Source organism: Plectropomus leopardus, chromosome 2, assembly GCF_026936395.1.
Source record: "Plectropomus leopardus strain MGB_pleo_1.0 chromosome 2, ASM2693639v1, whole genome shotgun sequence".
NCBI classification, from domain to species: domain Eukaryota; kingdom Metazoa; phylum Chordata; class Actinopteri; order Perciformes; family Serranidae; genus Plectropomus; species Plectropomus leopardus.
Window position 1 is genome coordinate 31859018 of NC_142177.1, and position 25614 is coordinate 31884631.

The 25614-nt window shown below is 40.0% G+C and overlaps 1 protein-coding gene and 1 long non-coding RNA gene across 10 annotated transcripts; one reads left to right on the top strand and one right to left on the bottom strand.

The window, feature by feature from the left end:
- The first annotated feature begins 2188 nt into the window (after positions 1-2188).
- On the top strand, positions 2189-25232 carry tead3b (TEA domain family member 3 b). Of its 9 annotated transcripts, XM_088091045.1 has the most exons (14): positions 2189-2408; positions 11994-12058; positions 13077-13139; positions 13289-13351; positions 15858-15869; positions 17672-17797; positions 17919-17959; positions 18145-18201; positions 18658-18722; positions 18816-18952; positions 20079-20252; positions 20570-20713; positions 20811-20963; positions 22084-25232. In XM_088091045.1, the coding sequence occupies exons 1-14, from the start codon at positions 2402-2404 to the stop codon at positions 22195-22197; spliced, it is 1221 nt and encodes a 406-aa protein (XP_087947171.1). In that variant the 5' UTR covers positions 2189-2401; the 3' UTR covers positions 22198-25232. The 9 variants fall into 9 exon arrangements, with proteins under 9 accessions (XP_087947171.1, XP_087947176.1, XP_087947185.1 ...); XM_088091050.1 differs by lacking the exon at positions 13077-13139; XM_088091038.1 differs by lacking the exon at positions 18145-18201 and having other exon boundaries at positions 2274-2408.
- Positions 2280-9384, bottom strand: LOC148190247 (uncharacterized). The gene is made up of 3 exons (XR_015779661.1): positions 8035-9384; positions 7784-7938; positions 2280-2417 (listed from the first exon to the last, which is right to left on the bottom strand). It is a non-coding gene; the product is annotated as an uncharacterized LOC148190247 (long non-coding RNA).
- Positions 25233-25614: the final 382 nt, after the last annotated feature.

A 25614-nucleotide genomic window follows, 5' to 3' on the forward strand; every position in this document is an offset into this window, starting at 1 on the left:
TGCCATTAGAGCAAATTTAATCAATATTTTGTATTCATTTCTCCAGTTAAAAATAGCATCATATTTACTGACTTTTCTAGCATTGCAAAGCTGTATTGTGTACTGTATTGTGGTTTAAGAAAAGAAGTTTACTTATTTAAAATATGAAATTATGGTTGATTACATCACACTTGGTACTGGGGGATGATTGTTTCTCCCATCAGATAAACAAAAAAAAAAAAATTAAAGGACAGGGTTTGTGATTTTTGTTACTGGCAGCAAATTCCATGAAGAGAACAAACTTTCCAACTCTGTCTGTGGCTCTCAGACCCAAGCCCATTCATTCCTACTCAGAACATAAATCCTTAAAAATGGGTCACAAATATAAAGTTTCATTCTTGAATAAGACTGTGATTTCCTAGAAAAGCTGGATGCTGTAGTTTTTAACAAATAAGAGTAAATTTGTAGGGAACTATTTGCAGCTGTGGATTAATATAGATTTGATGGTGATGGTGATGTAATTATTTACATCACCAGGATAGTGTGTGTTGGATTGACTCACAGTGCCCATGCTCATGATTACCGAATATGACACAGACCGCAACGATGTGGCTCACTGATGTGTTTTAAATGCTGTTAGACAACAATGGAGCTCTGTAGCACGTAAGCTAAATCAGTCTTTGGCTGCACAGACGATATTTGTGAAGTCATTGTTGATTTGGTGTCATGGGATGTGTTCATAATAAGAAATCCTTTTACCTGCTGTTTCGGTTAAGGGCGAAATCATCTTTGTTTCAGACTCTTTCGGTTTCATGTTTTGTGTACTTTTTTAAAAAAAAGATTATTCTTTGGGCTTTTATTTCCCTTTAACGGACAGGACAGTTTGAGCATGAAAGGGGGAGAGAGAGAGAGAGAGAGAGAGAGAGAGAGGGGGCGACATGCAGCAAAGGGCTGAGGCCGGAATCGAACCAGCGGCCGCTGCACTTTGTTGATGACAATAAAGGCTATTCTGATTCTGATTCTAATTATGATTAATGGTTTAGTACCTGACATTTAAAGCGTTAATACAGCAGTAAACAACAATTTGCTGTGTGAAGATATTGTGGAGAGATGGCGTCCTGCACAAAGAATGAAGTCATGCTACCTCTGTAGCCTTTTTTACACAGAGGTTGTGCTATTGGGCCACTACGAAGTCCCTTCTTTATACCTTCTTTGCATTTTTACACAGGACCAAAAAAAACAGCAGCATTATGCAGCTCCTAGTGTGTTTAAAGACAGCATAACAGCAGTGTGGAATGAAAAGCGGAGCAACGGCCGCAACGTGTGACACTACAGTGTCGGCCTTTGGGATGACATAAAACATACACGTTGGCAGACCACCACTCTTTACTGCACTTATATGGTAGATACTGCTAATATTGGGACAGCATTGTTGTGGATACATACTGTAGCGCCTATCGCCTCTGATTCTCCCCTGTTAACACGGTCAGCTCAGTCAGCACTTTATCTGCTGTTTAGCACCTTATGTTGTTAGCAGTGTTAGCAGTGTTAGCTGCTAGCTGCCAGCTCAGCCACCTCCATGTTGGGAACTGTGTGCAGACATCTCATACGTTCTCCTTTAAGATGACTAACACTTTGCTAAAGTTGTACAGTACAAATCAATATAACTAGGACTGCTGAACGATACATTTTTTTCCCATTATTTTGTACTTCAAAACAGTTCATAAGCAGTCCGTTTTGAGAAGGTAAAGCGATTCTTACAGGATTGTCTTGACTAGGAATCAGGTGACAGCAAAACACTGCATGGGACTAGCATAGAGTAGGCATGTCTGTAAAGGAGAGACTCATGGGTACCATAGAAGCTATTTTCATTCCGATATCATGACATTTTTCTATTGTCAAAATCTAGCCTAAATTTTGAACATTATTTAGCCCCTTTTCTGCAATACTAGTATGACATGGTTTGGTCCCCGGGTCTTCTAGTTTAATATGATATCAGTATCATCATTCTAGCTTTAAAACTCAGCCAGGTAGAGCCTCTTAAAAACAGGAATGTCAGCTGGTGATTAACAAGATTAATATGAAAGACGCGTTATATATGGACCTTAATTGCATCACAATTAACACATTAACACTGACAGCTCTAACATTAACCAACTTGTATCTTTATTTCACAGGTCTCCTACAGATCCTTTGATTTTGGGGCTCGGGGTCGGGCCCAGGGGGAGCCGCCACCATTGCGTCCAACGAGTGGAGCGCCAACGGTAGCCCAGAAGATGGGCTGGACGATAATGAGGACAAGACCATCGACGGGGACGCCGAGGGCGTGTGGAGCCCGGACATCGAGCAGAGCTTCCAGGAGGCCCTCGCCATCTACCCTCCCTGCGGCAGGAGGAAAATCATCCTGTCAGATGAGGGCAAGATGTATGGTGAGTCCGCTGGAAAACAGCCAGAGCAACAAAAGAACAACAATTACATGGAAATCAGCCCCATAATGAATGCACAAAAATGAGAAAACCACCCATTCCACAGAGATTTGTGGCGAGCAGAAAACCCACTATAGTTCCCTGAAAAGAAATGAGAAAATACTTTTCTTCCTCTTGTGCTCATGTCACAGTTTTGACACCGAGCTGAATGTTTTCTTTCCACTCTGAGCTCCCTTAAACAAGTCTGTACCTGTTGTGCTGTGACCCAGGGGCAGGTTCTTCCAGTCGCACCAGCACTCTCAGAGCCGGTTATTGCCGTCCTGAGAGCATCTGAGCTCCTCTTCTCTTGATTTACACCTGTCTCTTTCTTCACTGTTGTTCTTTACAGCCTGTTTTTTATGCCCACTGTTTTATGACCTCCTCTCTTCCTCGCTAAGCTTTCAGTTGCAAAGCCTGCTCTTTGTGTTTTTTTATCACTCAACGTCATTGCGCTCGTTTCTCCCCACAAACCGGTATCGCTGTGAGAGTTTTGCCTGTAGGTGACTGGTTGGAGCTGGTTTCTAGAGAAGTGTTTTCGTTTGATGCTGGATGGCTCGGTTTAATTGGCAATAATTAGCACAGCGTGATTTTAGACTCAGGAACAAAAACATTGCATTGGCATGTTGAAGATTTTAAACATCCATATGGTTTCAGAATAGTTATGCTGTTTCCTGCAGCGTGTTCATTAAATTGCAGGTGTTGAGCCTTTAATGCCCTGAAAAACTCCAGATGGATATGTTGGCAGGTTCTCTGGTAGAATCACCGACATCCAGGTGTAGAGAATTGAACGCATTTGTCTTTCATTATTTTGAACCCACTCTCTCATTCCTATTGTTGCACGCTCTCCTAATTAGATTTAGCATTTGAGGCTGAAAGTTTTGCCTCTTTGATTGACGGGAATTGTGGGGCCTTCTTCACTGCTTTACATGCCGTTGTCCTCAACAAACCTCTTTCTGGTTTTGTGAAATCATGTTATTTTCACCATCGCAGTTCAGCTGCCTCAGGCTGTGCTTTGTAAGACTTTCTGCCCTTTAATTATTGCCCATCATGTCCCAAAAACTTGACATTGATTCAGGCTTCAGAGCGACCATAAAGACCATCAATCATTACCACCAAAGTCCTAAGACAGGCTGTGTATTTTAGAAGCATTAGTGTTTGTTTTTGAAGCACTTTTTTTGGTTGGCTTTTCTGTTCTTGACGTCAGATAGGATTTTTTTGGCGTGATTCACCCGAGATGGAATCTCGTATACTCATTCGTCGGGAAGATTTTGGATATTCAAGGGCAAGCGCATACCTTAGATAACTCAGCTTCTGTTTCAGCTTCTGTTGATACTCTGATCCTGTTCTTCAGGAGCAGAGAGGTGAGCAGATGAGTAACAGAAAATCCGTCCACAGCTATTTGTTTCTCTGATTCTTCCATCATTTAAATCATTTTTCAAGCAAGAATGTGAAATATTTGCTGATTCTACCTTCTCGTACGACATGATTTGCTGCATGTTTCTGTTGATACTTTCATGAATATTTTGGGGTTTTGGACTGATGAAACAAGACATTTTTAGAAATTACCTTGTTTTTCACTATTTTCTGACAAAGACAAAATTAATTTAAGAAGACTTATTATGTCTGTATTTTGAATATAAAGTGTGACAGTGTCAGATATTCATATTAAAAGTGGCCTAAGTTTTTAATAATGAGGTAAATTCATGTAGAAGTATTCCATGTAGGCAAAAAACTCAGGCTTTACACAACAAATTATCTCTTTTAAACAGTTTGCTCTGTTCCAGTTAAAGTTTGATGTCATAGTGTAACAGATTTCTTATGTAGTCGTCTGCTCCAGACACGCTACTGCAAGTATTTACATGACATAATCTACACTGCTACATATAGCTACATACTCATGTTTGGGAAACATGTAATCTTGGTTACCAGTGTTTTAAATTTCTCTCTGATTTCCGATCATACTTCTGCTGGAACATGTCTGGTTGTGTTTAGAAGCTGTAATTGGTGATTTTTCATGGTGAAATATGCAGCTATTCTCTGTTACAGTCATCCCCTGCCTGCACGTACATGGTTAATGTACATGTAGCTATATGTTAGTGTCTGCCAAACATATAATTTTGTTAGCCAGTGTTGTAAATTTCCCCAATTTCAGATAATATGCCTGCCGCAACATGTCCGTATGTTTTAGAAAAAGCCTTTATTGGTGATTTTTCATGGTAAAAAGTGCTGGTTACAGTCATTCCCTTACTGCAATGACCGTGAAAAGCCAGAAATGCGGAAGATCCGGAAAGCTGACCAATCAAAGCATACCAAGCTTTTTGGAAGTGGGGGTTAAAGAGAGACAGACGCTAAAACTGAGCGTTTCAGACAAAGGGAGAATACAGATGATTCAGCACAGACCCTAAAAGGAAAAGCTGGTAAACATGTTTTAGTAGAAACCTAAAATACAAGTATGGACCTGAAATGAAAATTAAAGATCCCCTTTAATTATTTGTGAAACTAATTGATGCTAACCTAAATGTAAAAAAAAAAAAAAAGACTAAACTAATGATATGCTCAATCTGTTTACAAGAAGCATTTTTAATGTGATTTTGTGATGAATTTAGTCATTCTTAATGGCATTCAGTCTTATCAAATAAATGTAATTTTCATTTTAGGAAGGCTTGAGGAACAGATGCTTAAAATAACAGCATTAGTAAATGCATTCTATGTTTTCCCAGAATGACACAACTTGTTTACAACATGCTTTTAATTTGTGTGCAGACCTGAAGCACAAATCACTGCAGGCATCTCTAAATTTACCTAAATAACTCTTCAGCCCTGTTTAGCAGTGCAGTGTTGTGTCCCAGGCTCCATACATCCGTCATGAGAATGTCAACAAAGAGGCTGGCCGAGCACAAACCTGCCCCCTTAGCAACAAACTGTCAGGACCCCTTTTAGAGGCCTGTTTTTTTCTAGAGCACTAAACACCCTCTCCGCTTACAATAAGTCATCTGAGGCTCTGCGGGCAGAGCCAAGGCATGCCCCAGAAGAAGCCGTCTCACAAGGTGATTACCTCAGACATCTAAAAGCTGCCCTGACGTGAGGTTAGGGGAATGTTAACGATTGCACTGTATGTAATACTGTCTACCTTGCAGTCTCAGACTCCCAGTGGCCTTCAGAAGAAGGCTAGTCATCCCTCCCATTGGGAACTCCACAGTTTCTGCCAGGATTCTTTTTTTCGTTCGGTGGGAAATCTTTTGCAAATTTCCATTGCCTTCGCAAGATGACTGGTTTGTCCATGTGTGTTCTTCGCTCCACAAACCTGTCTAGACTTCCCAGAAGCATTGCCAGTCATTTACGTAGCTCAGGGTGACAAAGAGTTCAAAGAAGCACAACACTAAATTTTAATAAGTCACACATGTTAATAATCAGGCCAGCAGTTTCAGAGCATGAACAAGCTAAACTCCAGTTTGTGATCTGTTACTGTATGTTGAACCTTTTTCATTGTATCGCTGTATCTTTAAAAAGTGTCAAATCCAACGCAACTCTCAGGAATTTATTCTTGATACTAACATGATCACCTTTTCCACCTTATTGGATGCCACCCTCATGTCTCTGCGGCTGGTTAGCCTAGCTTAGCATAAAGACTTGAAGCAGCAGGAAACACCTAGCCTGGACCTGTCAGAAGGTAACAAAAATCCACAGTAGGGATTATGCAAAAGAGATCATGAATTACTGAGTTTTTGAGGTGCTGGCAGGCAGATTTTCCACCTTATAACAGATGCAGGGTGGCTGTTTCTCCTGTTTACTGTCTTTATGCTAAGCTAAGCTAAAAGGCGGCAGCCTTATGCTGCGTTCACTTGGAATCAGAGAGACGAAAAGCAGCAAACCAGATTTAGTGGACAAGAGCAGGACAGTTAAGTTTAATGTGGCCTGCAGAGAATACCGGCTACCAGGGCTGTGTATTGGCAAGAATCTGCTGATTTGATATGAATCATGATTCAGTGTATTGTGATTTATTTTTTTTTTTACTTATTTTTGGAAAACTTTCAGTGCTAGCAGCCCACCCTTTATGACTTTATGTGTGCCTGTTTAATAGGCGTGTGTTGTTTGTGTTTATGCTAGCCATTTGTTATGTTAAAGTGAAAGAGTCACGGCTGAAGATAAATTACAGCAATGGGGGTTTTTGCAGTCGGGGGTTTAAACACAACACAAATTAACCGCTGCCACAAATCTTTGCATGTAAACTATTCATTAATAATCAATACAGGGATTTGGAAACTTGATACAATATCACAAAATAATATAGCCAGCAGCCAGCATAGTCAAGCACATCAATATTTTCATACACCCTCAGGAACAATGGTAAGTTAAAATATTTTAACTTTTTGTACTTCCTTGCAACAGAATTTAAAACTGGATGTTGCATTGCCCCTTTAAACAAGGTAAAAACACAGGCAACGTGGACAATCATTGGTCATTACCAGAATAATTCCATAAAATGATAAACAAAAATTGTAAACAATACGGCATCATTATCGCAGCATATTGTCAGGCATGTTTTGTTTTACCATCATGCCATTCGGTTTGTTTTTCCAGTGCCATCTGGAAGCGTTTTATTTAAAACACAAATGTGAGAGTGCTGTTACTCATCTTCTTTAAATATCTGCAAGAAAACAAACTTGCATACTTGATTCCTTTGTATTTTTGACTCATAATTATTAACAAAAATTTGCTAGAATAGTTTCGGCACATAGGCATTCGGTCTTGGTGAAATTTAATAGTTGGCACATTTTACATGCAAAGTTCAGAGGAAGTGTCTTCAGAAGATGCGTGTGTGTCAAAAAAATGTTGCCTGTCTTGTTTTGCTTCAGGGCTGTACTGACATGTTGTTTCCCTGCGTTTTGTGGCCTCGACAGGTATGTCAAACCCCAAGCACACACCTCTCCCTCTCTCTCAGCCCTGCAGCTGTCACCACTGCAAAGCACTCTGGGTACAAAAAAAAGAAAGATTTCAGTGCTAGAGGGAGGCTTATGTCTGCTTTGACCTTTGCAGGCCACATTAGGAATTAGCAGCAGGTTCAGTGCATTTGTTTAAGTTGCGAGCAAAGATGTGTGTGGAGGTATAAGAGAGAGGGGGGCTGCGCGCTCTGTAATGATGACTGCGCAGGCCTTCCCTGTCAGCCCCCTCGCTGAGATGTAAGGAATGTTTTCAGTCATGGCTGAGCAGTATGTTAGCAATTTAGGATTACCTCAATGTTATGAGAAGGGAGGAGGGGAGAGAATATGGGTGGAGAAAGGGTTCAGGAGAGAGACAGAAAGGGGGAGAGGGGGGTACAGGGAGTGAAGAGAGATTACCTTTTTGCTCACTATCTCAGCGTGGAAGTGGAAAATTCCAGTGGTCGTGTAGTAAAAGAAAAAGATAGGCGTGTCCTGTCAGGGAAGAGGTTAAGAATGGCAGCCTGCAGCGATCTGAGCGGGTGTTGAGCAATCAACAAGGGAATCATAAGCAGCTGAAAAGGAGAGGAGAGAGATGGAAAGACAGAAAGTTTAGAGGACAAATGAGGCTGTGCATGCAATTGTACGGCTGCGTGTGTGTTTGTAAGCACCTGTCATGTCCCCCCTGCTGTGTGGACCAGCCTTTCTCACTGTCTCTCTGACCCCCACCACGTCAAGTCTGAGCAGATCTCGGCCGCCACGGCTGCAGCTGCCATTGACGAAGCAGCCTCCTCTGTATTCTCTCAGTTGGAGCAGAACGTGTCTAAAAAATATCTAATATAAGCAGTCCTACTGAGTTGTGACATATGAAACTTCTAGGACCCTCAGGACATCTGGGGCCGGCCCCGGAGTTAGAACAATACAGTGTGAAGCAGCGTTATTTGTTTTGTTTTGTTATCATGCAGCACAAATCTGGAATAAATTCCCAGATGATGTTAGACAAGCCCCAAGTCCGACCACCTTTTAAGTCAAAGCTAAAAACTCATTTACACTGCTTTCTCCTCCCACTAAAACGAACTTTTTTTTTTAAACTTATTCTAAACTAGATTTTAAATAATTCTGAATAATCTTTTCATTTTTGCATCACTTGTATGAACTTTTGCAATTTTTTAAATGGTGATTTTTATTTTAAAAAATGTGAATCGTTTAGTAATTAATTTTAACTTTTTATTTATTTTTTCTTGTAAATCTGCATAGTTTATTATGTTTTATATTTTATTGCTCTGTAAATCACTTCGAATTGCCCTGTTGTATGAACTGTGGTAAACAAATAAAGCTGCCTTTCCTTACTGGGTCACTGTTCCAAGGAAACCAGGCATAAATAGTGCAAGCAGCTGCTGTTTTGAAGTCCTTTTTTTCTGATTTTTTTCTTAGAATTAGAATTATATCCAGCTACAGGTTTTGTTTCTGAAAGTATCAACTCCTGATTTTAGTGACCCAGAGTCTGTTGAATCAGATCTGTTCAGCACTTTTTCGTGCCTGAGGACTGAGGTTGAACTTGAGATCTCCTGAGTGATCATGTTACCACTTAAAATGTGCTGTATGCTACGGTCTGCTAAGCTAAGGGTGTGAAGTAGAAGTTAAGGGATTTAGGACTGATGGCCTCAGTGTTTCGGAAATCCTTTGCTTTGGCCCTTTGACCAACTATTCTTTTCTGTGATTAGTACATTTAGTGATGTAACGGTTGATAAAAATCAAGGCTCTGTTCGATTTGTTACAGCAGTATCTCAGGGTGTTAATCACCAGAGGCCCCATGATACGATATCATCATGATACTTACACGATACAATATTATTGCAAGTTTTAAATAATTTGGACTAATAGACTAGTGGACTGAAAAAATAATAATAATTCTAATAGTCGACCAAAAATGTAACCCTTTGAAGCCTGGATCGACATCAGCTTGCATGTGCTACATTTAGATGCCTTTGACAAGCTATTTGACCCTTTTAAACCCAAGAAAATTGATTTTTTTTTTTACAAAATATTGGGGAAAAAGGGAGTGACCAACTTGGTAAGAAAAGTCTCACAACTTGCAAGAAATTAGTAAATTGTGACAGTCCAAAAAATTAGAAGACTTTAATAATTATAAATTATGTTTAAGAAAAAATATAATAAATATATGAAATTAATAGATGTATTTTTCAGGACTTTCTTTTGCTCATTTTCTTTTGAGACTTTTTTCTCTTTTTTAAATTTTTTTTAGTAATTTCCTTGTAACTTTTTTTTTTTTTTTTACAAATATTTTTGCTAAATTTTGGGCCATGCCTTGTTAAGGTTGATGTGGCCCTCGCCCCATCTTTCTGAAAGAAGTCAATTTCCCAAGGTTTCAAAGGGTTAATTTGCATATGGGAGATTTAAGATTTATATAATAAAAAACTTGCGACTTAGCGACCATAAATCGGTACAATATTGCCATGCAGAATATGGCAATACTATGCAGTATCAACTTTTAGCCCACACCAAGTAGTATCATGATCCAGTCTGCCTGTTTATAAAATGTAATGTCTGAGAATGGTTCTTTCAATTCCATTTCCAAATCACTTAAACATCCAGCTTTATAAAAGTTTATTTGAAACTTTGAAATCAAACTCTGGCATTATTTATTCGTCCATCTTCAAAGCGCCGTCCTTGCAGCATACTGTAAATCACATAAAACAAAAGCTGCAATTTGAAATATCACAAACCATCCAGATGTTGTGGAAAAAGCTGGAGATATCATCTCAGCTCACCACCACAGAACTGCACTGTTCCACAGATGAGCAAAACACATTTTTGATTGACCATGCAATATAATTTCTGTGCTCAACACGGCTATAAAGCCTGCTTAAAAAATGATATGGTCTTGCTATTTAGAATTAATTGCGTGGAGAAAGTCTGTTTTGAATTTACAGTTTGACCAACAAGCCTGAGTGCACCTCACTGCTCTCAGAGAAGTTCTTATCTTTCTTAGTCAAACTGTATCTCAGTGTACTTTGCAATGAGATATCTGTGAAATGCGTAGCAGAGCTCTGTGGTCGGGACAATGTAATGTTTTTCCCCCTCTGCTCCTCAGCTGAAGAGATTGAGAGTGACAGTTGCGCAGGGGTCAGACTGGCATTGTTCTTTCTCTGCCATCCTCTGCGGGGATGGTCGGCAGCAGGTGCTGCTGTCCGTTGAGTGCAGGGTCACATAGTGGTGTTGTTTTGGGAAAAGGGGGCTGTTTGCTGCCAGGTGGCAGTTGTTGGCAGAGACAGTTATGGCTTTGTGTTTCCTCCAAGAGTTACAGCATCAGCTGCCCCTTTTGCCCCTCTAACCGACGACCCCCTACCGCAACCTAATGGCCCTCACCCCGGCTCTAACCTTTGCTTCTCTCTGAGCTGGAAGCGCATGTGTGTGTTCGCCTGAGCTCTGGCTGTGTTCGCAGGCCCAGGCCAATCAGACTGGCTAGCACAGATGTGACAGGCTTAGAGGAATGCTAGGAATGCGGAGGCGCTGGAGCGGGCGTGTCCATCCTTGGCCCGGGGCAGAGGGGGGACGGGCTAGCTCAGTATCGGCAGACAGTTCAGCTCTGCTCTGCTGGCCGACCGCCGGGCTGACTGGTTGGAGAGCACGGTGAGGGCTGAGAGCCTGCTGGAGATGGCCTGCAGTACTTTTATGGTAATTGCACTAACCGGGGCCTTCTAAGGGCCAAGTGCTAAAGAGTGTGTGAAAAACCAGGACTTGTTTCTCCTGTCATTATGTGTGCGGATACGCTGAGGACTTAAATTTCCTAGACACACAGTCTATTGTGTGTCTGTGTGTGTTTAAGAAGGCACATCTTGTTTTTGTTGGTGTAAATTTCTGTCAGCAAGTTTCGAAGAGTTTAGGTCATTATTCATAATGATACAGCGGTTCAGCCTCTCCCTTTGGACCAATTTTCAGCCACAGAAACCCAGTAAACGTGACTTGGCCAAGAAAATAAGTGAAAAAGACCAACAGGCTGATTTTCCTACAAGACAGCATAATAATGCTTTTTGCACGTCTTATACACCGAAGATGATTTTTCTCTTGATCCCCGCTGAACTTTGCTTTGAGGGGCAGAGCTTGTTAAATCTCGTGCACGGCACTGAAGGCTAAAGAAGACCATGAAATCCCAGAATAGAAGCCTGTTCTCTGCACAACCTGTTTGTGCAGAATGTCGAGAGTAGATGTTATGTCATGAAAAACATGGTTGTGTTTTCTAAGCACTCTCTATAATTAGGCTGCAGGGCCCCGTGAGCAGACAATAAGGAGGTGTGAAATGAGCTAATGAAAAGTTTGGGGTAAAACAAGTAAATCAATCATTTAATAACAGTATTATTTCAAAGAAAAAAATCAAGAAACGGAGGTGGTATCATAGCCTGTGACCTCTGAGAAAAGTGTGTTTACCCTGAGTCTGAGGAGCTCTGGGAAAGGTCACACTGATTTAAGATGCGTCCTCAAAGTACTGTAAGAGTGCCATCTTCTGTCCATTTCAGGGTATTATCTGTAATATACAAGGGCTACTTTTTCTACTCTGTATTCTTGTATTGGTTGTAATTGTGACCTTTCTTTCTGTTTTGCGTTCCAGGTCGCAATGAATTGATAGCAAGGTACATCAAGCTGAGGACAGGCAAAACCCGCACAAGAAAACAGGTAAACAAGTTTTGATGATTGGAGAAGAATAACCATGCATGAGTTTGGTTTTTAGTCACTGACAGTAAAAGACAGAAAGGTGACAGCTTTTAATTGTGCAACGTTTTTATAAAAGGATTTATAGTAACTAATGTCATGCTAATGTAACTAATGTAAGGAAAAAAGAGAATTCTTTAAGTAGAAGCCATTTAAAGGATAAGTCTGGTTTTATTTTCTATGTTTCTTACTGTCAGCGAATGTGAAAAAACTTCCTTTCAAAAGCTTTAAATTACCTGTGCTGTCTGTGGCACTCATACTGGTAAAGATTTACATTTTTAAAAAAAGGCAAAGTACTGTCCTAAAACAGAAGGGGGCTGTGTTTTTTAGCACTCACTGCTCAGACAGGAGTGCATTTGTTGGGACTATTTTCAGCTGTGGATTAATACACGTTTGATGCCCTAGTGAGTATTTACAGTATTCACAGCAGGTCGGTGTGTGTTGGACTGACCATAGACTGCGTGAAAATAATGAAGCCCATGTCACCCATTTGGTTTGTCGTCTCCCGTTTAAAACATGGAGGAAAAAGAGAACAGGATACAGCGCTGGAGTCAGACCACCACTCATCCTTATGAAAACTGCGCAAATTTGATTTCTACCATATGAAATTATGAAAATGTAGACGCTCAAAGAAAAATGTCTTTTAGCCAATGTACATCTATAGGAAAAAAGTCTTTTTCACCATATGGCATCATGTCATTTGGAATGACGCATTGGAAGTCAATAAGGAACAAATTAGATGAAACAATGGTTACACAAAGAAGAATTGTTAGCAGCATCAGTTTATTGATGGTTTTTCTTTCTGATTTGTTGTCGATAAGAAGAACATTACCAGCCGTATCCTTTAAATCAACTTTTAATGTTTGCATGAACTTTGCAGAGGTCTTAATGTGTCTGTTATACGTGTGTGTCTGCATGTGTGTGCGCATGCATCTGAGTGCATGTTGTTTTTTTGCTCAAAAACTGTTTCACACCCCTTTAGGTGTCTAGTCACATACAGGTGTTAGCACGGAAGAAAGTTCGTGAATACCAGGCGGGTATAAAGGTAGGTGCCACCAACCTGCCTCCCGGCAACACTGACTGGGCGTCTCTTTCCTCTTTGGTTACGGCTTCTCTCCCTCTCTTTCTTCCCTTGTCGTTTCCTCTCCCTGTCTCCTTTTCCTCTTCCCTCCTCTCGGCTATTCTTCTGTGCAGGTTTCTAGCCACTTGCAGGTTCTCGCCCGGAGAAAATCTCGCGAGATCCAGTCAAAGCTAAAGGTATGCGCTTCACCGCGGGCTCGGCGGGGCTGGTTAAGGCTTGGCTTTGCACTAACCACCTAATGTGTGCATATCATTAGTATTATTAATTGATACAAGGCCAGTTGCTGCTAGATAAGTGGATGCAAGCTTGGCAAGTAAATGATAAATCCGATAAACAATCTTAAAGAGTAATACGTTATATATCCACAGTGATGCTTTTGTACAATGCATGCAGCTTTTTATCTTACGCTGTAGGTCAGAGCTGCATTAACTCTAAGACTAAACTCACCACTCAGTAGCGAAGGTATAGCGGCTGATTCTTAAATTCTGCTTTAAAGGAATGCTACACACGCTGTGATGAAGAGCCAAGCGATCACTCATTTAGCCGCATGTTGCTCCAGCTCTGTATCTGTCCTCTGTGCCAGCCATGCCTCTGCAGCAAACTCTACTTCTCTAAGACTTCTTCTTTCCCTAAAACTCTCTCTACTTTGATGCCTTTAGTTCCTTTGGTGTGTCTGTCTGTGATGTGTTTTTGCAAAACTGAACATTCACAAGAAAAAAAGTCTTTATCATATGGCTCGTTTTGAATTGTCCTTTAGTTCTTTCAACCCCTTTTGTCTCTCTTCTTTTTACCATTTTTGCATATTCACATGTATCTACAAGTGACATGTTTTGTTTGAAATTATACCGTAAAGAATAAATTCTTTCACCGCCCACTGGACGTCAAAATGAAGTCAGAAAGACATTGGACAGATATTAAATTTTGTTTGAAATGAAAATTGGGATGTCTAAAGATGTTAAAATTTAATGTTGTGTGGTTGTGTGGTTGTCAAGACAAAGATGACGTTGGCACCAGACGTCTGAAATATGTTGGATTTTGGTTACTCAATTGCACGACTTAAAACCACAAAATAGCAGTGTCATCTTTCATCAGTATTATGTATTAAATTGACATTTGCATTAGACTTCCTGACATTTCATTTTTACATCTAATGTCACGACCTAATTTCAACCAAATATCAACATCTAAAGACATTTGTGGATATCTGGGTGGAATCAGATGTACTTTAAGTCAACCAGCAGTGGCTCTTTACTTCCTTACATCACATAAACTTTGACCTCCAGAAGTGTTTGTATAATGTACAGAAAGAATATTCAACTTGTTCTTCCAATTAAACAAGTTTTTAAGCTTTCCACAAACAATTAATTTAGCTTGAATACAAAGTAGAGTACTGAATTTAGCAAATGCTCAAAAAAAAACCCCAAACTCTTCATCTTATATATTTTGTATCAGGTTTTAGTTTTTTTCAAAGCTTGTATTATATTCTATGTGGTGACTTCAGTCCTCTCTGCTTGAATGGGGTAATCATGTTTTGTACTCTTTCCGTTTACTTTTCTGAACACATCTGTATTTTGTCATACAACACAACATATTTGACACATTTTTGTAGCAAAATGAAAAATTGTTATTATTTCATGCTCGTTTGTACTTAGTCAACCCATTCCCAAAACAGTCCTATTTATTTTAATTTCAGCTGGTCACTCAACATGTAATTTAGTTCAGTCATTTGGGTTTTTAGTGCTTTATGAGTTCACCTTCACTGGATGATATTGGCAGCACTTGAAGGATTTGTCAGTGCTGTTCTTCCTTTGAACTTTTTTTCCCCTGAAGCTTTTGAATGTTAAATATCAACTAATGAACTGTGCATGTGGTGGTAGCGCTGCCAGCACTTTATGAGGTTAAGCCAAATAGTTTAGTTGCCAAAGAAAAACACTTAACTAGTTTCCAAGTTCAGAAAACTGACAAAGAGCAGTTCCTTCATCTTGGAAATAAATCAAAATTGTAGCATCAGCTGAACAAACAGGAAGTGAAAGTGTGATGGCTGAAATGGCTACACACTGTCGTGCCAGCTGCACTTTTGACATTATACACTGGAGGCTTGTGCTGCATCAAACCTCCAAGGATTTAACTTTTCACTGTTTGCAACATGCTTTTGCTCTGTTGGTATAAGTGGTGAAAATGTTCAGTTTTATAAAGCAAATTGTTGCTAAGTTATATCTACTGAAAGAATATCCTTTAAAAATCTTACACTTTGCTCATGGCACGATTTTGATGATTAAGTGAATGTTTTAAAAATTATTTTAACCTTTTACTGCTATAGAATGAAATGACTCAGAATAAAATAAAACTTCAAAACTTCATCAAAAATTAATATAATAGGGTAGTCATAAAAAAATAAAATTTACATTACCATATGTAATGTAGAAGTTTTGGCAAAATGTCTTTACCCCGTGGTTTTCAAAATATTGGGAAAATATAATCATTCTTCTAATACTTCGGTCCCTACTGAACCTTGCAACCTCTATACCAGAGCAGAACTCATGTTATTGCACACAGTCGAAAACAGAGGAAGCAAACCTGAATTAAAAATCAAATTTTATGCCAACTAGCACTTAATATAGTAACCTTAACACGTCATTTAGAACTGCACAGTACTAATGGTTTCTCTCTTTTTTGATTCAGGCTATGAATTTGGTAAGTGAATCTGACTTGTGCAATATGCTTCCCTCCTCCCCTTTGTTTGGCAGCACCAGTGCACTGTCTCCTTGCTCTGGCCCTCTGCTGGCATGGCGTCCCCGCCCCATCCTGTATTGAAGCAATGCTTAGGAAGCAGCCACGCTTTGAACTCAGTGCTGCTGCGCATCCTGCCTGATGTAGTGTAATCCCCTCAGCCTCTGCCATAAAGCCAAAGTCTTGCTTGCTTTGCGTTAAGGTGTTGCTCTTTGATTTGGGGTCTCACTCTTGAGGCATCTGTCCTTTATTGCAATATCATAGCTTAAAGCTGGGGTAGGCAGTTTTATTTTGAGTTGTTGGGCAAAAATCCCATGATAAACTTAGAGCTAATTCAAGTGGACTGAGAGAAAACTAGACCTCTACGCCGCCTCTTCGCTCTGTTTTCAGGCTTTAGAAAAGCTAAGTAGTGACGGGAAATTCTGGCTAATCACAGGTTATTTCCGAGAAACAGATGCATGTGCACATCCCTTTCCCTGAAAACCTGTTTCAATGACAGAAAATCCTGCAAAGAAAGTTGCTGTTTCAGAACTGACAGCAACTGTCTAAACTGCAAAGCAACCTAAAAACAAAAACGTTGTGAGTCTGACAAAACGAAACACATTTCAATATCAGCAAAGTGTTTCAGAGATGGAGAGAAGATGTTGCTAATAGTTTAGTGGTCTGCCCAAGGGCTCACAGCTGCAGTTTCAGGTTTATATAGCTAACAATGGCGAGAACCTTGAATTGTGTCGCCCGCCTCACTCCCTGCCGCTATAGACCACCTTGCCACAAGGAGAGTGGGCAGCAGCTGTGGATATGGCCCCTCAGCTGGGCGGGATGGGTGGATTCAGCCAACAGAATCCAGCCAGTGCAAAACCCAGCTCCAGGAGGGAGGGAGGGACGTTGGGATGGCTTCCTAGATAATTCTTGTCTCATTTGTGATCTGTTAAACAGAGGGAGAGAAAGAAGGGCTGAACGATTCTGCACTGAAATCAGATTAAACAAATCAGTGTTTAGGACAGAGAGGAGAGAGCTGCAGCAGTACAGTGTATTTTTCAACTTCTGCCTTTTTTTTCCACTGCCTACCCCGGCTTTAATTAGCTTCAGTGCATCTTTTGCAAACATTCAAAAACAACAAGAGGATGCATTTCAAATTTAGTTTTGTGTGTTGAAATCCAAGCTTAATGTGTTTGTAAACATGAAATATGTGACCTTACACCATGGACATGAACTTGTTGGCTTTGTATTTCACTGACATTGTACCATTTTGATGCGCATAGTAGTAACTGAATTTGTCGATGTACATATTTTATGCGACCAAAATGCAAATCTGCCTTCCAAACCAATGCACTCTATTCTCTTTCCCCTGTGGTGATCCTAATAACGCACTGACATTCAATTGTTCTTGTGACCCAAGCTTAAACTCCAGTGTGGCAACGCTGCTTCATCTTCCTCGTTCTACTCTTTGCTTCATTCTGTCAAACTGCTCTTTCAAAAATAAAAATGTTTTTTTTTGTGAAGTTTTGAGAATAAAAAGAATGTGCTTTTAGTGACTGTAAAGCTAAACTCACGTCAATATCATTGCAACTATTCAAGGCTCTCTTCAAGATTATGAAACATATCTGAATCAGAATTTAGGTTTTGTTTATATTTTTTATCAAACAGATACAAATAAATGTGGTGTGGAAATCTGTATACCACACTATAATACAGCAGTTAGTGATGTTTAGGTTACAGTGCCACCTTGTGGTTGACTCATGTTATTCTTCTGTTTCAATCTGTAGGATCAGGCATCTAAAGACAAAGCCCTGCAGAACATGGCAGCACTGTCATCTGCACAGATCGTCTCCCCGAGTATGATAAAGAATCATCTTCCACCACTGCCTCCTGCCCCCTACCAACCACCCAGAGTTAGCCCACCACTCATTTTCTCACGCATAATCATATTTTGTTGTATGTTGCAATTACATTGGATTTTGCTTTTGAAAAAATATCCTACAAAAGCATAACAATGTTTTCTTTGCCTTCCAGTTCTGGCCTGCTATCCCAGGACAGCCTGGACCCTCTCAGGAGTAAGTAAACCCCTTTACTGAACCCACACGATGTCTGTGGTGTGACACCAGGGCGTGTTTAGTTTCTGAAGAGAGAGATTGGTGCTAGAGATGAGTAAAGAGTGACTGAGTCAGCACAGGGGCTAGGTTTACTGTCAGGTGGGTATTGCAGGGAATGTTTAACGGATCACGTTTTTGCACACCAGGCTGGTTCTAGATCTCAACCCGGGAAGGACTCCTGGGCTTGGCCGCACCAGCCATGCGTAAGTTCCCCCTAGCCGAGGTCCAGCTGTGAGCACAAAGCAGAACTAACTCCTCTTCTACACTGTATTGTACTGTATGTTTCCTGCACTGATGTAAACCACCACCAGGCAAATTAACTGCTTCAGATCTTATTGAGAAAAAAAAGGAACAGAGGAGATAAATCCTCATATTGTTTTATGACTTGTGTTCACTGAAAAGTTCAGAAATCTCTAAATATTTTCATCAGTTTGATTTGATTTGTCAGTGAATGTAAATAAATTGATGCTATTTTGCATTTTTAAGCAACAATGAAGCAGGTGGACTTACGCCTAGCTGGTGCAAAAACACATGCTTTGACACTAACAGCTTTTCACAATACAAATCTTTTATCAGAAGTACCCATCTGCCACAAACATCTCACATGAACCTCAGATAGTTCAGCTTATTTTCTGACTGGACCATTCATTGTCTTTCAGTATCAAACCTTTTGCACAGCCCCCGTACACAAGCCTATCAGGTCCTGGACCACAACCCATACCAAGTAAGTGTGAAGTAAAATCTGTGATTGAGTTTTTGAAATGTATGAAATCAAGAATGACTGTTTTGTAAATGCTTTTGTGTTTCTGCCCTGCAGGTTATGAGCCCTTGGCACCGCCTCCGCCTCCATCTGCCACTGCAGTGCCGGTGTGGCAGGACCGGACCATCGCCTCCTCTAAGCTGCGGATGCTGGAGTACTCTGCCTTCATGGAGGTCCAGAGAGACCCAGACAACGTGAGTGAAAATTTACAAGGCTTCGCACATACACACATGGGTGGATTACTAAGCAAGGCAACAGTGGGTGTAGGCTCAGGGTCCTGAGAGGTGGGGGGGCTTGTTGGCTTCTGTTTGAAGTGACTGATAAGGTTTTCTGGTGTAAAGTCACAGTGCTCAGTTAAAAGCACAGATGCCATGATGATATTTATTGCCTCTCGTCCGAATATGAGTTTTTCAATATTGAGTATCTGCCAATAAATTCCAACACAAAATATGTTTTTCAGCCTTCATATTACAGCTACAGTACTACACACTGAAGCTACAGTCACATTTCATTACAATGCAGAAAAATTTTTAGTAATTCAGGTTTGTTTAACAGCAGAGTAACTGTGCTTTAAGGTATTTGAACCAGCATCTCAGGCTTTTTTGATGGTGTCCTAAAATATTTGCTAAAAGTGTGTTGTAGTATTTAGTATAATATCTGTAAGGAGTATCACTGAGGGTCTGATGTGGTAGGAGGCAAGAGTCAGACATCAATTCATCTCCAGAGTGACCTAAATACTGAAGGTCAGATGCAGCAGCACCTTTGAGCTCTGGTTCACCTGCTAAATGTCACTCGAATGTGCAAGACTAAAAACATAGTCACATTTTAGGCTTTAAAAAAAGTATTTTTTTTGCAAAGGACAAAAAACAGAGTGAATCTTAACGTGCTGACATGCAAAGAAGTTTTGAAGAATAACAGATTTTTTTAACAGCCAGCTTATTTCCATGTGTTTAAACATGCTTAAGATGAAGTATAATTGATTTATTGAGGGAATGAGAATGTATTCAGGTGCAGTTTTGCACCAACAGCAGGACCTTCAAGCTTCTGGTTCACCTGCAGATTGTGACTGAAAAGGGCCCATTGTGTCATAATCCGTCCATACGCATGGCAACAAACATGCAATTTTGGTGATTGACAGCATCTCTGACTGCCTGGATTATCTTGATGTGGAAAACTATCCTAATGTGAGACTAAGGCTCAGAACAACAGAATACTTCAGCAGTGTTTGGATCTAATGCCAGAAAGTTAACAGACGTTGCTGACGTTCTTCTCGAGGTTAACCTTGTCCTCCTTTGTCTCTCCTGTCTCTGTGCACTGCAGTACAGCAAACACCTGTTTGTCCACATTGGACAGACGAACCCCTCCTACAGCGACCCGCTCCTCGAGGCTGTCGACATTCGGCAAATCTACGACAAGTTCCCTGAGAAGAAAGGCGGGCTAAAAGAGCTTTATGAGAAAGGGCCTCAGAATGCTTTCTTCCTCGTTAAATTCTGGGTGGGTCGCTAGTTTCATATCATCATTTACCAGTTATTAGTTTTAGACTTACTTAAGTACAACCTTTTAGCTCAATGGGAGGCAAAACTGGTTCCCTTTCTGTTAAGACACAGCAATGGTTTCATAGCAAAGTAACGTATATTATCTAAAGATTATACAGAAGGTATTTCACACTGGTTTGCATCATGTGCATTTCTCTTTATGTTAGAAAAAGATAGACGTCAGACATCTAGTCTCAAGATACTGGCGTATCTTCAAATGTCCTTACCACTTCACAATTCATGTCACCAATCTGAATATATCTACGTCCTCTGCAGGCGGACCTGAACAGCAGCGGCATGCAGGACGGTCCCGGTTCTTTCTACGGCGTCAGCAGTCAGTACAGCAGCCTCGAGAACATGACGATCACTGTTTCAACCAAAGTCTGCTCGTTTGGAAAGCAGGTTGTCGAGAAAGTTGAGGTAAGAACATGCACTGATCCCGTATTCTCTACTCAAACAGCTCATAAACAGTCTCCTATTTTCATGTAACTTCTTGGTGTTTTTGACTGTGCTGCAGACAGAATATGCCCGCCTGGAGGGAGGAAAGTGTGTTTACAGGATCCACCGCTCTCCTATGTGCGAGTACATGATCAACTTTATCCACAAACTCAAACACTTGCCTGAAAAATACATGATGAACAGTGTTCTTGAAAACTTCACTATCCTACAGGTAACGTGCACTTGATTTTATCGGATTGTTGATGGAATAGTTTGACTTTTCGGTTAGATTAGATGATCAATACCACTCTTGAGTCTGTATGGTCAAAAGGGAACGGGAATGTTGGAGTATTCTGGGGCCGTATCACCATCTGAGAAGGATAAGTATCTGTATCTCTGCTAGCTGTTGGTCTAATCATCGTTATTATGTGTTAGGCCTGTAGAGTAGACAACTTGTTACAGATTAGTTATGGATGTTTATCTGGTGTTTGGCATTAGCACCTACCATTAGCGCCCTTTGCAGCAGCAGGGTTCAAATACCTGCGGTCCTTTGCTACAAATCATCCCCCCCTCTCTCCCACCTTTCCTATCTACCAGCTGTCCTATCAATAAAGGAACCCCCCACATACAGACACACACACACACACACACACACACACACACATACATATACATAAACACACCCTTGGAGCAACAGAGCGTTGCCAAGCAGACTGAATGTGCGTTTAACGCAATGATTCGTTAACTCATAAAGAAATAGAACGTTTTATTTTCATTTTAGTGTGGAGCATCAACTTGGATTTATGAATGCATCCCATATATTTCTAACATTTGGTGTTTTCACAAAGAACCGTGGACGGCACCACACTGACTTACCCTTCCTATTAAAATTCCTTAGGTAAAGGTACAGCTGGCAGCCGCTTAGCCTAGCTTAGCATAAAGAATGGAAAGAGTGGGTAACAGCTAGCCCGGCACATTTTATACTGTTTTTGAAAGTAGTAATTTATATATATATATATATATATATATATATATATATGTATATTCTAGATATAATGTGTTAATTAATGAGAGAACTACTACTGCCAATATTATTAATTATACTTCCACTATTATTGTACACATCATTGTTATTGCCATATACATAAGCTGCAATATTTGCATGTAATATTACATGCTATCAGAAATTATATTTATTACTGTTGTTGAATAACATGTTATGTTATTGTTCCTATTATTGTCACCAAACTGTTTGTCTAACAAAAGAACGAGTGATCATGTGTTTGTTACTGCTGTGATGCCAAACAGACTGTCTCATGTTTCTCTCCTGACATTTTCTCTCTGTCTCTCAGGTGGTGACAAATCGCGACACCCAGGAGACCTTGCTCTGTATAGCGTTTGTTTTTGAGGTTTCCACAAGTGAACATGGAGCTCAGTATCACGTCTACAGACTTGTTAAAGACTAACAGCTCTTCAGGGAGGTTTTGGAAAAGCCAGACAAAAGCGTGACACAATCTCTCTTCAGCCAGCTCAACCATCCAGGAAAAAAACAAAAACATTCAAACAATGCCAGACCGGACTAACACGGACACATTTTTACGCTTTAAAAAGAAAAGTCTCATTTGCAAGGAAAAAATGAGCGAATCTCAACGTGCCGACAAAGAAATTTTGAAGAATTATGGATTTTTCAAACAACCAGCTATTTTCCATGTGTTTAAACATGCTTTAGATGAAGTGGGTCACCTTTGCCGAGGTAATCGATGGAGCTTGAAATGTTTTATTGAGGGAACGAGAATGTGTTTGAAAAGACTCTCATAATATCGACGGAGGATCACACTCTGAGCAATAAGAGAAGTGAATATTAGATTGAAGAATTAGAGAGAGAACAGGACCACGGAAGGGCAAAACCAGAGCCAGGTGGTGTTGTTGCAGTAGGTTTGTTAGGAAAGCAAGTGCCTTTTCTCCAAAGATTTTATCATTGCCTGCCACTTTGGATCGCCTTTTTTTTTTTTTTTTACTACCTCTTGTTTTTAGATGAACAGAAAATACACATGCATTTTGTCCAAAAAAAAGATTGGAGAGAACCCTTGACATCTTAAGAGGCGGTTGTTTGTATTTGAGCACACAGAGGAACGGGACGGGATAACTGATTTACATGTAGCCTGTTTTTTACAAAAAAGATTGTCCCAAGTTTTTACAGTCCAGTGTATAGGGAGAAGGTTTATTGTGTTACCGTACTATTTAGGTTCTGCTTTTTAAAAAACGTTTTCTTACACGATTTAAAAATCAGGTCTTACAAGCATCTACAACACGTTCTCATCCCAAGTTGTCAAATACTGCAGCTCTGTCACTAGAGCAACACGTCAGAATATGACATGCAAGGTACCCTCCTGCGTCGGATTTGGATGTTCAGGGACAGTGTGTTATTTTTTCCACTCTTTGCATAAATTGTGTCTTTTCAAAATAATCTTCACCAGACCGTCGTCTGGTTCACAAATTTTCAGTCTCTAGAAACCCTGTTTAGACCTGGCATCAACATGTGTCTTGGGTGATATGAACACAACTGGATGGCGTAGGGTGGGTCATTACCTTTGCTATCCCAGGGTTTGCAAATTTGTGCCTAGTTTGTATAATAGGGCCATGAAGAGTACCTCTTTTTTTAAGTACTTTTATTAAAGTTTTTATACTGTATTTAGTACAACAAAAACAGAAAACAAGTAAGGTAAAATATAGAACATTCATAGCAGGGTATCATCTTAATAAAACTTCTAAGATAGGACAACATTTTGAGTGTTTTTAAAAGTCTAAAATAAATAATCAGGGAGTGAAAATGCTACCTATACAATTATTTATGGTCCACAAGAAAAAAAAGAGAAACAGCAAATGGAAATATACATAATTATGTCGTCATCAAAGGATTAAGACAAGTAGATTTTTTTCCCCTTCTAGAAATGTCATAAAACACCCCCATATCTTAACAAATGTAAAATATTTACCCTTAACTATACTATACTTGTGAGTTTTTCAAGGTCAGTAGAGAGTGACAGACCTGCGCGCCAGGCTTGTAAGCTCAGTCTGGTGGTTGATTTTCAGGGTTTGGCTGTGGTGTGTTTTGCTTGTAGTAAACAGTAGCGAGTCATTTTCTTATCTGCCTTGCTTAGTTTACTATTTACATTGAAAGCCATGAAGGGTACCTCTGTGCGTCAGTGTCTGACACCGACTTACAATGATAAAGCGACAGTATCGGACAAGTTTGGGGTGAGAACGAGCGTCTATCTATAACTGACTTTTGACACTAGGGATGCCTTGTACCATTGCTCGCCTGACAAAAAGCCAGGGCTTTGCCATCCTTGCGAGATCCCCTGTTATTTCTCTCTGTTTTGAAGACGTGTGCTTGGTTGCACTTAAAAGATCAAGAAGGGGGAGGTGAAGCAACAGCAGTGCTTATTTTCTGCCTTGAGTTATGTAGCCTAATTGAATTTCTGTACTGTGAGTCAGTGGATGCTAAAGGAATATGTGTTACATAGGAGTTTGTTTTTTTCTGGGGCATTTCTGTTCATATTTGTGATCAAGTAACTCAGCACAGAGACTATGGTGTAAGTGGAGAGAAGTTAATCACTGTTTCTTTTGTTTAAAAAAGAGATCGTATGCTGTGAAGTCGTTTGCTTCACCCTTCTCTGTTGTGATGTTAGGAGAAGCTGCATCTGTTGATAAAAGTTCAGTTTTGATATTTAAGACGATTCTTTCACATGAAATAACTTTGAAGTAATTGTCTTGAATGCGAGCTGTTGTCTCTGTGCTGCAGAGTATGACCATTGATTGTTATTTATATTGTGGAAAAGAAATACTGGGAGGGCAGGGTGGGGTACTGGAGATGTATTGATCATTTTCCACTGTGATGGAGATGTTTTTAAGTATTGCAGGACTCATATTAGAGACAGGAGAACTGTCATCCCACGGATCCTGCTAGACGAGTGTCTACTCTGTGTGGTTCACTGGACAATTTTGCTATAAAAGTTCAAATTTTTAACATATTGTACGGCGGAATAATTGCACCTGGCTTTGAATGTTTCACAAGCTAGATACAATAACACTCCTCCTCCAGCAGGTTTTTCAATTTATCTTTTATACAGACATTTTTTTTCGCCATTATCAAGATTAATGTTTTGTTTTGATTCTGTTGTCTTTTGACTTTCAGTGTTTGCCATATGCTTCACTGAAAATAATGTGTGATTGTGCTGATATTGATAATTAATAATGAGATATCTAATGTATCATATTCTGAATGGTGTGGGCAGTTTCCTTTGTTTTTGTTTTTGTTTTTTTTTTTGGTTTAAGGTGGTTTACTGTTGTCTTTGTTACCATTGTGCATTGCAATTTTATACTTCAAAGTAGAGGTTGGACTATGTAATCAAACAAATGTATCTAACAATAAAAGACGCATGGTGCCTTTGGGGCCATTTTTTCCCCAGAAAAACTATTAAACATGTTTGTAAATTTGTTTTGTCCACGATGGTTCTTTTCAAAGCAAAGGGTCCCAAGTGTTGCACCAAATTCTGCGACCAGATTAGAAATGTCAGCTGTTGCCTCTGCAAATACTCTTATTATATGTTAATCCTCTAGCGTCACAGAATATGAAGTGTCAGGTATTTTGGTACATACTGCATACTGGGAAGCCTAACTTTACTTTTGATACTTTACTTTATTGAGATTTTTACAAGAACTGTAAGGGATCGTACATTAGCCAAAGTTTGTCTGTGTGTTCCCTTCCCCTCCACTTGCTACTCAACCCACCTTCAAGTCTCTTAAGTCATCGATCTGGGCACTGTACACAAATGGAAATACAAAAACAATTTTAAAAACACAAACAAGTGGAAATACTT

Coding starts and splice junctions, on each gene's coding strand:
- tead3b (XM_088091045.1), top strand. Junction 18,723..18,815: donor TGGACCACAACCCATACCAA/GTAAGTGTGAAG, acceptor TCTGCCCTGCAG/GTTATGAGCCCTTGGCACCG. Junction 20,714..20,810: donor AGGTTGTCGAGAAAGTTGAG/GTAAGAACATGC, acceptor ACTGTGCTGCAG/ACAGAATATGCCCGCCTGGA.